At 59.0% G+C, this 10,774-nt stretch overlaps 2 protein-coding genes across 3 annotated transcripts; one reads left to right on the top strand and one right to left on the bottom strand.

Annotated features, from left to right (window-relative positions):
• Positions 1-5,981: 5,981 nt before the first annotated feature.
• On the bottom strand, positions 5,982-8,547 carry LOC100843066 (probable glucuronosyltransferase Os03g0107900). Of its 2 annotated transcripts, XM_024462643.1 has the most exons (4): positions 7,840-8,547; positions 7,202-7,446; positions 6,325-6,827; positions 5,982-6,291 (listed from the first exon to the last, which is right to left on the bottom strand). In XM_024462643.1, exons 1-3 carry the CDS (start codon positions 8,398-8,400, stop codon positions 6,353-6,355), a joined length of 1,281 nt encoding a protein of 426 aa, XP_024318411.1. In that variant the 5' UTR covers positions 8,401-8,547; the 3' UTR covers positions 5,982-6,291; positions 6,325-6,352. The 2 variants fall into 2 exon arrangements, with proteins under 2 accessions (XP_024318411.1, XP_010234973.1); XM_010236671.2 differs by having other exon boundaries at positions 5,982-6,827.
• Positions 8,548-8,748: 201 nt separating this feature from the next.
• LOC100843367 (pistil-specific extensin-like protein) lies at positions 8,749-9,751 on the top strand. Its single transcript, XM_003571992.4, has 2 exons — positions 8,749-9,095; positions 9,204-9,751. Exons 1-2 carry the CDS (start codon positions 8,894-8,896, stop codon positions 9,557-9,559), a joined length of 558 nt encoding a protein of 185 aa, XP_003572040.1. The 5' UTR covers positions 8,749-8,893; the 3' UTR covers positions 9,560-9,751.
• The last annotated feature ends 1,023 nt before the right edge of the window (positions 9,752-10,774 follow it).

Here is a 10,774-nt window from a genome sequence, read left to right on the forward strand (position 1 = left end):
GACATGCGGTTGCCGGGCCTCCCGCAACGCGCACCACTGGACATGCGGTTGCCGGGCCTCCCGCAACGAGCATCACTGGACGTGCCGTTGCCGGGCTCCCCGCAACGTGCACTGCGCAGTCGCTGCGCCTGGGAAATGAAATGGTCACATCCAAGTTTGGCATCGACCCCTTTGTGTCCAGGGGCTGGGAGGCAGGAGGAGTTTGTCTGTGTTGCTTTGTGTATTTTCGTGAATTTCGAAAAAAATTGCAGCACCTCGGGTCTGGTAAGAATCTAACCTGCAGGAAAAGGTGGAATCTCATGCGCTGTGATGCCCGTGGACTGCCCACGGGTCGCACCATGCACCGGGTCCTTGTGGTGCGGGATGACCGCAACACAAGAGGCTCACCGCACTCCGAGGCTTCTGACTCGGGAAGGCGCCGCCACGTGTGCCACAGTTGCCTAGTACACATGCCACGGGTACTGCGCAGGTCCGTCGCGCGTGATGGCAAACCCCCCTCCTGCGCCTATAAAAGGCGCGCCCCAGCCACGGAACGGCTCAGAGCGAAGCCGGGCGAGGGGCCGTTAAGGCGGGTGGTGCCACGGAGGCGCGATGATGGTGCATCCCATCAGTGCTTAGCACTGACAGGTGCGCTGCCATCGCGCCCCTACCGCATCACCCCATCGAGCCCGCCCCGAGGGGCGTCGCAGAGGCACGGTGGTAGTGCATGCCATAAGCGTTCTACGCCGACGAGCTTTCCCACCAGATCGGGGAAGAAGGGGATCAGTGTCGTAACATCTGTCCCGTCCACTTCCGCCGCCTGCAGCTCGAACTTGGGCAGCAAGTCGCGCAGCGACTGGCTGACCTTCAGCAGCTTCTCCGTCTCGATCTGCCGCTGCCCGATCAGTGTGCCATGATGGAGTCGGGCGTCATGCGCGGCCTTCTTGGCCTTGCGGACGTTGCCTTCCATCGCCGCGAGCTCCGCGGTCTTCGCCACGATCTCGTTGCCGGCCTTAGCAAGCTCCTCCGGGACGGTGGCCAGCTCGGTCTCAAGTCTGGCCGCTCTGTCCTTGGCGGAGTTGAGCTCGGTCTCGTGCCAGGCCGCCACTCCCACCGCATCTTCGGTGGCCTTGACTTGCACCTCCAGCATGACGCGAAGGCCTTGGATTTCGCCGCGGTAGTTGGCGATCAGGACGCTTTTCTCGTCCAGCCGGGCCTGGGCCGCCGCGACCACCTCGGCGTGCTCCTTCCTGGTCGCCTCAAGGGTGGCCGACATAGAGTCAAGCTTCCCTTGAAGCTCCATGCGCTGGGCCTCCAGTTGCCGATGGAGCTCAGCCTCCGGACCACCGGCTCCCGGGCGTCCTCCTGGGCTTGCCGGGCCAGCCGCGCCTCCTCCTCGGCGAGGCGCGTCTCCTCGCGCAGCCGGGACAGTTCTCGCCGCTCTCTCTCCACGGCCTCCCGCACCTCGCCGAGTTGATTCTTGGCGGCGGTGTGGTGCTCCATCACCTCGTTGAAGAAGGTGACGAAGGCCTGTTGTTGGTCCCTAACGGCGTCCAGGAACCGGTGCCCCCGCTCGAAGATGCTCGGATCCCAGGTGAGGGGGTTCCAAGCGACCCCGGTGACGGTGCCGAGGTCGGTGCCGGGGAGAGCCGCCGAGGACGATGAAGCCCCTGCCGCCGATGTGGGGCTGTGTGCGGGGTCGACAACCTGCTCCGGGGGTCTTGCTGTCCTTCCTCGGCAACTTCCTTGCGCTTGCGCCCAGGGACCCCGGGGCTGGAGAAGCCTCCCTGCTCCCGGCGGGGGCTGCCCCCTGCTGGGCGGCAGGTGAGCCCGCGCCAGTCGCTTCCGCAGCTGCGGGCGCGTCGCCGGCCGCTGTCACGACAGCGGCGGTGTCCACTGTTGCCGCTGTCTCCGCCGCAGCAGGGCTAGACGTAAGAGCCGGTTCCGGCTCCACCTCCGCCCCCACGACCTCGGCGACCGGGTCAAGATCGACCATAGTCGTGCCTGTTCCAGATATGGGCGCACTTGTGCCTGCAACAATGAGAAGCGTGAGGATCGGCGAGTGATGGAGCTATCAAAGACGGACAAGGGTGACCAGGATGGTTACCTTGCGCGGCCGTTGGGCTTGCCAGGGGAGCCTCCCCTGCCTCGCCTGCGCCGGCTGGAACGTCCAAGAGGCTTGCCACGGGCGAGCTGCCGCTCATTGAAAAAGAAAAAGCAAAGGTACGCTCATGAGTTTAGCTAACAGAAATTGCAGTTGCAGAGGAGCGACGGAGACATACCGGCTGCCGGCCCTGCCTCTATTGGGGCTGGGTCGCCAAGGGGCACGCCCGTGTCGCAGCCGACCCCTGCGGCGGTAGGGTCGGCGACGCCGCTGGTATCGGCGCGCGCCTTCTTGCTTGGTGTACCGGGCGGGGAATCGCTCCTCGCCCTCTTGCTGGCACCCGCCGGCGAGGAGGACTTTGGGGGGTTACGCCGGAGCGCGAAACCCCGGAAGACCCCCGAGCGGGTGGCGCCGTGGCCGCCCGCGGGGTCGTCGTAACCCGGAGAGCCCCGGGTGTCGACGGTGATGCCGCCGCGGTGCCGGGAGCCGAACTCGCGGAGGCCCCCGCTATCGGGGCGAAGGCCATTGCCGGGGCACCGGCGACCCCTGCAGGCGCAGGTGCTGCCGGAGTACCGGCGGTCACCCCGGGACTAGCTGCCACTGAGGCGGAGGCCGTCGCCGGGACACTCGCGGCCCCTGTTGCCGCGGGTGCCGTCGAGGTGCCGACGGGCACCCCTGAAGCGGTCGCCGCCGCGAGGTTGGTGGCCGTTGCCGGGGCGGACGTTGCCGTTGAGGAGATGGCTGCGGCTGCTGCGGTCGCTGCTTTCGTCGTCATCGTCCACAGCGACAACCTCCGGGGACGCAGCCGCCTAGCCCGCCTCGTCGTCCAGCGACTAGAGGGAGGGCCAGCTGGGCTCGGATCCGCCCCCGCTCTCCTCGAGCACCTGCTTCTCGCGAGGTGCTTGCGGGAGAGCGTGCGGGACCCGGGTGGGGGTGTCGTCCATCAACCCCCACTCGTTGCAGGCCGGGAAGGAGCCGACGATGTCGCTGAGCGCCTTGATGCCGCCGTGAAGAGAGGAAACCCCCGGCGGGAACTCCGTTGATTGGAAGACCTCGCCGGAGATTCCCCTCACCCATGTCCGGAGGGTCTCCAAGTCCACGCCGTCCTGCTGGAGGCGTGTCCTGTCCCCGGGACCCGTGTACATCCACGCGGGCCGGGAGCGTAGCTGCAGCGGGGCTATGCGCCAATGGATGAAGGTGCGTGCCACGTCCACATCGGTGAGCCCCACTAGCCGCAGCGCCTTGATCTTCTCCACGATGGGGAGGAGGTCGGCGTCGCGGTGGTACCTATCCTGCCAGCCGTTCTGGGGTTGCGGCAGTTCCGTCGGCGACTGGATGAACTCCTGGGGGTCCTCCACTCGGACCCAGCACCAATCGCTCCGCCACTCCTTTTCGATCTTTTTCTCCGACTGGACGATGAACTTGGACTTCATCTGGTCACGGGCGCGGAATACCACCCCCGACGACATCGCCTTCGCGTTGTCAATGCGGGGGTAGAAGTAGTGGCGGAAGAGCCCCACCGACGGCATCACCCCCACGAACGCCTCGCAGAAGAACTGGAAGGTGGCGAGGAGGAATAGCGACGTGGGGTGGAGCTGCGCCACCCGCAACTGGTAGGACTCCATCAGTGCGTGGAAGAATAGGGAGAAGGGCGGCACCAGGCCGCAGAGGACGAAGCGCGCGAACACCCAGAAGTCGTTATCTTGGTGCTCGACACCCGCCGGGAAGATCCGCGTCTCCCCATGCTCGTTGAAATCGGAGGCGACGGCATGCCGGAGCTTCCCCAGCGCCTCGCCGTTATAGCCGGGGCGGAAGAAGGTGACTGTGGCCCGCATCTCCCGCCTCTTCTGGTCCTTGGCGGCGGCCGCCTTGATTGCCGCCTCGCTCTTGCTTGTTGCGGCCTTCTTCGAGACCTGGACCTCCTTCCCCTTTCTGGTGGTGGGGGACGCCATGGAAAGCGAGGGCGAAAGCTAGCAGGAGCGCAGGGATGCGAGATGCGGAAGCGGATGGAGACGAAGGCTATGGGGGCAGAGTGTTGTTCCCCTTTTGGCAACAGTGATAGCTTCATAACGCCCGGCCGTTTGGTAACGGCCGGTTCCGTACCCTACGGGTGCGGGGGGATAACTCCTCATCATAGGGAGTAATGCGCGGAGTGGCCTTAACTTCCCTATTTAGGAGGGGAGTCAGGGCGGAAATCACGCGCCCACTACTCCGTTTGTAACGGCGCCGTACACGGGGTAGCGAAGGGACGCGGGCCCGCGGCAGATCGGGGCCCACACGTCGGTTAAGGGCGTAGCCCGGCAACCGACCAGGGGGAAGACTCTTCCGGGAACAGGCGATGCCGGCCCACGCCCGGGGACTACTGTCGCACCAGTGGCACCCGGGGTACCACCGCTGCGCGACGCGTGGGCCCCATTCCCGAGTTCCCGGGAAGGTTTCATCCCGGGCAGCGTCTATGAGCAGCCCGGCAAGCTACCAGCCCGGAAGGGGCTAGCGGCGCTTCGGGGAATATTCCCGCCTGGGCACCTCCCGGGAAGCTGCTTCCCGGGGGAGGTTCCCGGGTGCGTCGGGCCCGGGCGCTTCCCGGGGTTCGACTTGCCGGGACAGGGGGTTCCCGGGCGCATGCCCCCGCTTCAAGCGTGGGGCCCAGTAGCCAAGTCAACAGCGCCACGCGGGCACGTGGCGGGCGTAGGATGCACGGCCCCATCGGGGCAAGGAGTAAGGTGCACGGCTCATTAAATGAGCCGACCGACGGGGCGTTACCCGTCCGATCAAGGGAACAGTGGCTGTCCAATCCTACTCTAGGGTTTTAGACCCCTAGCGGCGGAGGTGGCATCCATGCACGCCACCAGCTCACCGGGAGGAGTTGTATGCCTCCCCGCTCGACACTTGTAGCTCATGCACCGTGGCGCCTGTGGCATCCCCTTGAGTATAAAAGGAGGACCTTCGCCAAGGGTCAAAGGGTTCCGCGTGAGTTGAGTTCGGTTCGGAGTGAGTCCGGTTTCGGTTCGTTCAGTCCAGTTGGACTCGCGGTTGATCCCAGTAGACAGTAGGGTTCGGCTGAGTTCGACCAGCTCTCGGTTAGCCACCAGCATTAGGAAAGAATAGTAAGGAGTATCTAGCCAAAGGAAGAGGATACCCGGGAACTTGCCCGGCAGCTTGTAAACGCTTGATTCTAAACCAATACCAGATCAGACAAGCAGGACGTCAGGACGTAGGGCTTTACACCTCCGGGTGGCCCGAACCTGGGTAAAAACGTGTGTGTGTCCGTTCTTTGATTAGCGCGCACTTTCAGTACATCATTTCGCCGGCCCCGCAGGGCCACATCGGCTGTGCCGGCGATCGCCGGGGCGAACCTCGACGCCCCTACCGAACCTAAAAGGGGGCCGTGGCCGCACGCCCCCGGTGTCGGAGCACCGTGCGACGACAACGGCGATCCCGCCGCGGCGTCCCCGCCGCATCCCTCTATCAGGCATTTGCAAGGGCGGCGAACCAGGAGTGCACCTCCAGCGAACGCTTCGAGCGTAAGACTGAACGAAAAGCTAAGTGCTGGCACCTAAATGAGAAATCCTCCAAGAACTGAACGCAATTGAACGCTGCTTCGCCAAGTGTGGCCCCGGAACCTGCGCGTGGCCGGAGTGTTAGGAGGACGCTTGCGGGGGGAGTGCGCTCCCCGTGTGGCTCCCGGGTCCGTCCCGGGAGGACATGGCTTGGAGTAGTTATCCCGCAAGTGGAGTGGCTCGCCGCTACCGCTTAACCCCAGGTCGGCACTGCGGGTCCGTCCCGGGTCCCTGGTCCGGTCAAGGGTGAGGCGCGCGAGTCCCCGGCAACACAAGGACAACACGCAAAGGTTAAGGGAGCCGCCCCGCGAGGCAGGCCCGGGAACAAGGAACAAGAATTAAGCAAATTAAAGAGCTTGATTACCTAAGTACTGAATATAGCATTTCCTTCACTGAGAACAAAATGGTGTATTTGCTCCTGCACAGATCTTGGCAGCCTGGCCATGCCGCATGCCCTCCTTTGATGCATAAGGTTATGCTACTTCATACTTCAAATTCAGAGTTAGATGTGCTTTCTGACATGTCATTCTCATGGTGATACCTTAGCATCTGTAGCTTCTGACAAGAAAATTCTGATTCCTGGCTTCACCACTGAACTTTGGCAGTCAGTTTCCCCGCAACCAGGATGCTCGAGATGCATGCTCCACATCACCTGAACTTCCTGTAGCTTCTGACAAGAAAATGGTATGAGTCTCTGAACCCGGTTACTTCACCTGTCTAGCCGCGGGCTGATCCGCCCCTTCTGCCGCAAGTGTCCCAGCTTCGCCTCAAGTTCCTTCAGCACCTGCCAGGTGGCATCTCCCTCCTCCATTGGCTGGTTAAAAACCAGTGCTTTCCGTTTCACAGGGTCCCAGAGGTTTCCCTGTATCGTTGTCAGGTTGGTCGATGCAACGTGGTCGAGCATCGCCTCGAGGTTGGCAATGTCCCTCTCAGCCACCTGCAGCGAGATGTCTGGCCACCGGAGGACGCCAGGGAACGGCAGGCGTATGTTATCAGCGATGATAACAGGAATGCAGCCCAGGAGGACCGACTCCACGAGCCGGGGGCTCCATGGCGCCCACCCTAGCGGGCAGAGGCAAAATAGCGAGCGGGCCATCTCTAACCGGTAGCCGTCATGCTGTTTACGCTTTAGATAGAACTTCCGGTTGTGTCCGTACAGCTGCAGTAATTTGGTCCTCACCTTCCTGATGCAAATGAAAATGAAGTGTTAGATTGCGACGGTGATTAATCAAGCCAAAATGTTATCTGAACATGATGAATCGCATATGCTAGTAGAGCTTATGCAGGGTATAGGTTGTCAAAGCTGAATGATTAACCTCATTTTCCACCTTTTAGTTTGGTCAGAAAGCTTTGTTTTACCTTTACATATTTGTTCTAATTAATAACATGCAAAGTTTTAAAACTACATGCATTGGTGCAATTTACAAACTTCTGAGACCAGATATCTTTTTTCTACAAAACAGAGATCCGAATATTTGACCAGCGGACTATCAAGCAAACAGTCAATAGCTTGTCCATGAATTTTGTAAAGCAATGTTCCCGATAAGTGGATGCTTACTTGCCATAGAAGCGGCCACTCATGTTCTTGGGATGGACCTCCATCTTGCCGCGGAAGAAGGCAAAGATGTCCCGATGTGACTTCTCTGGCTCCGGCAGCTCCCGAGCCACCTCAGGCAGCACGTGTGGCGGGATCACCACATGCTCCACCTCCTGGCATGTGTGCCGTCCCTGCACACCAAATGTCTGCAGCAGGATCGACCTCTTAAGGAACTCTGGGATACCGCCCGCAATCGCCACATCCTCCTGATTGATTAACCAATTAGCAAACATGAGTGCCTTAGTATATTTATGGTCAACAGGTCAAGTAAGAAAGACATGGACTGCTTTCTTGAGCTGTCAGCAAGAACTGAACTAGCTGAATTGGTGCCTCATCTTTGCAGAACCAACTGGGTTCTAAACTTGGCAAGAATCAAAGGACACAACCAACCAACTCCTACATCCAAGATTTTATCCTTTCCCCAATTTTTTCTTTGCAGAGACTATTCCTGGAAGGAATGGTTTACACTGTGATTTTGAATTTTGATGGAACCAATTGTCTTCAACAGAGGCAGCATCAGGAACCAATTGTCTTACTAAGCAGAAACTGCAAGGAACAACAGCTAGTCATAACCGTAGATTGGATCGAGCAGGTCTCACCATGGCATGGAAGCAAGCGCCGAAGTCGTGCGACGCGACGAAGACGTGGTCGGTCCCGGCGGAGCGGTTCCAGTAGGGCATGTCCCGGCGCACGAGCTCGACGGCCTCGGCGAGCAGCCCGCGGGCGTGCTTCAGCGACGGGAGCCCCGTGGGTGTGGAGAAGTTGCAGGATACGTAGACAGGCACGAGGAACAGGTCGGCCTCCTCCGGGCGCGCCCGGAGGTGCCGCCGGAGCAGCGCCTCGTGCACGGCCACCTCGGCGGCGAAAAGGTGGCGCCCGCATCGCGCGTCGGCGGACACCCAGGCCCGGTTGAAGCGCGGCGGGAGGTCGTAGACGTAGATCCGGACGCCGGCGCCGGCGGGGCGCGGGGGTTGGTCGGAGCTGGAGTGGCGGAGCGCCGGGATGAAGAGGTACGCGGAGAGAGACGCCCACAGCAGCCACAGCCAGCTGCAGTGCTTTCTCGACTTGTCGATGTGGTTCGGCTGCTGCTGAGCTCCGGCTGGCTTCGGCTTCGGGTCTCTCATGGCGGGAGGAGAGGGAGGGGTGGATCGATCCAGCATTCGAGCTAGGGATTCACGCTCGATCCAAACACCGCTTCAGCTCCGATTCCCTGCTCAACTTTCCCCTCGAATCGACCCATAGCCATTGCTGGTGGATCGAGCATAGCTCGGTTGTGCTCTTTTCTCTTTTTCCGTGGCTTGCTTTGTTCCCGAGAGTCCACTGACATGTGGGCCCGATACGGTCGGTTTCCGGGGTCCACGCGTCAGAGACGATCTGTTGGTGTGGCCTCCACGACGAGCTGACCGACGCCGGGAAATGGCGCGCACGTCGGTCGCCAAGGCCGCCGCCGCGAGAAGAGTAAAACCGACTGGGGCTCACGTCGTGTACCACATTCCACGAGCGAGAGGCCGGCCGGCCGGGCACCACCACGTTAAATCGCCTCTCTCGGTCGATCTCAATTTATAGCCCCGTACCGGCCCATTAATCCCCCGTCATCGAGCCGAGCGTGCAACAGAAATTAACCAGTTTGATTGATCTTTTGGCCTGTTGACGATGGCGTGGAAGAGATCATCACCGATGCTGCAGCAGGCGGCGCTCGCGCTGGTGGCCGCGTTGGCGATGGCGGCTACGTGCGCCGAGGCGGGGCGGGACTACGGCGCCGGCCAGTCCAAGTTCACCATCACGGGCACCGTGCTGTGCCAGGACTGCACCAAGAACTGGAACGCCTACGCCTACAACGCCAAGCCCATCCCCGGTACGTTCCTCCCCAAACCTTTTTTCTCTCCGTCGAACCTCGAGCCTAGCTATAGCACCAGCCCGTACTTTCTTCTGATTGGCGTGCTCTGCCAATTGATTACTGCAGGTAGCGGGGTGGCGGTGACGTGTCTGGAGAAGGGGAAGGTGGCGTTCTACGGCAAGGACGAGACGAACAAGGAGGGGGTGTTCAGCGTGGAGGTGCCGTACGAGCCCGCGGGCAGCGGCGCCGGCTGCCGGCTGGACCCGTCCGAGTGCCTCGTCCGCCTCGTCGCCTCCGAGGACAAGGGATGCTCCGTGCTCACCAACTTCAACGGCGGGAGGTCCGGCCAGCGCCCGTTCCGCCCGTCCAAGGTCTGCCCCACCGAGGTCGTCTACAACGTCGGGCCGTACTACGCCACCCTGCCGCAGTGCGACGTCGACGACAAGAAGACCGATGCTCATCTCGATCGGTGGAGGGGCTAGAGGAAGAAGGCCACCGACCGGCACGCGCGGTGGATTTCATTCAAGTTCTGGTCGATCTTTGTTTCGGCGGCCACGTATGCGTCTTCATTTTCGTCTTTTGATGATGTGTTCGAATGTTTGCTTTGCTTCGAAAGTGGACAGTGGTATTGTATGGTTTTTTGTGAGATGATGTGTGTTTTTTTTCTGGCTATACACATTCCATGTTGCGAAAATGATCACCTAGTAATTGAGGAAAAATGGCGTTTATATTAATCAAAGAACACTAAAATTACATTCTGCATTTAACACGGCCAAAAGATCGTCCAGATCCGAGTCCAACCGAACCGCTGTTCTCCTATCCTGACTAGCAACATTGGCTAAACAAACAGTTGAGCATAAACTTTCATATTCTCTCCGTCCAACAAACGATGTCTCAATTTTAACTAAATTTGAATGCATCTATACACTAAGTCATATCTAGATACATTTAAATTTTGACAAACTTAAGACATCTTTTGTTGGACGGAGGGAGTACAAAATTTGGCATGTGTATTTCTTTAACCATACAAGAGGAGTGTTTTTTTTTTCGGAAAAGGATACAAGAGGAGTGTTTTTTTTCGAAAAGGATACAAGAGGAATGCTGGCTTGGATTTTCAAAGGAAAAGAAAATAATGGTATTCTGAGATCTTACGTCAACATTCAACAACAAAATACTAGTAGCTTTTGGTCAGGCCAAGACGTGGTTTTCTATTTTTTTTAAATGCACGATACAGAGTAATATACAAAAGAGACCGTAGACCAGTCTTACTTATTAGTTATGCCTCCAACTTTGCAAAAAGAAAGAACTATGCAGCCTTTGCCACTTGGCTTTGAATTTTAGATAGCCATGTAATTGCTTTTATGTACAGTTTGAACTTTTATTTTAATATCACCCTAAAAAACTTATGCCTCTAACTTTGCAATGTTATCAACTAGAGAAGAGTCGCGATAGTGGGAGGCCACCGAAGAATGCAATATGCTTCCAATTAGGTGTGACAAAGTGGTCGACGAAGGAAGGGGGGGGCGAGCAGGGGCTATGCCCCCCTCCCCTAACAAATATATTTTAAGAAGAGATTAGGCATTCTTTGTGAAGAAAAAACAAAAATTATTAGTAGATATACTCAATTTGCCCCCTCCAACCTCAAAGTTTTTAAGTTTGCCCCCTCTATATATGAATCCCGCCTCCGTCCCTGAAAG

This window comes from Brachypodium distachyon, chromosome 3 (genome assembly GCF_000005505.3).
Source record: "Brachypodium distachyon strain Bd21 chromosome 3, Brachypodium_distachyon_v3.0, whole genome shotgun sequence".
In the NCBI taxonomy this organism is placed as follows: domain Eukaryota; kingdom Viridiplantae; phylum Streptophyta; class Magnoliopsida; order Poales; family Poaceae; genus Brachypodium; species Brachypodium distachyon.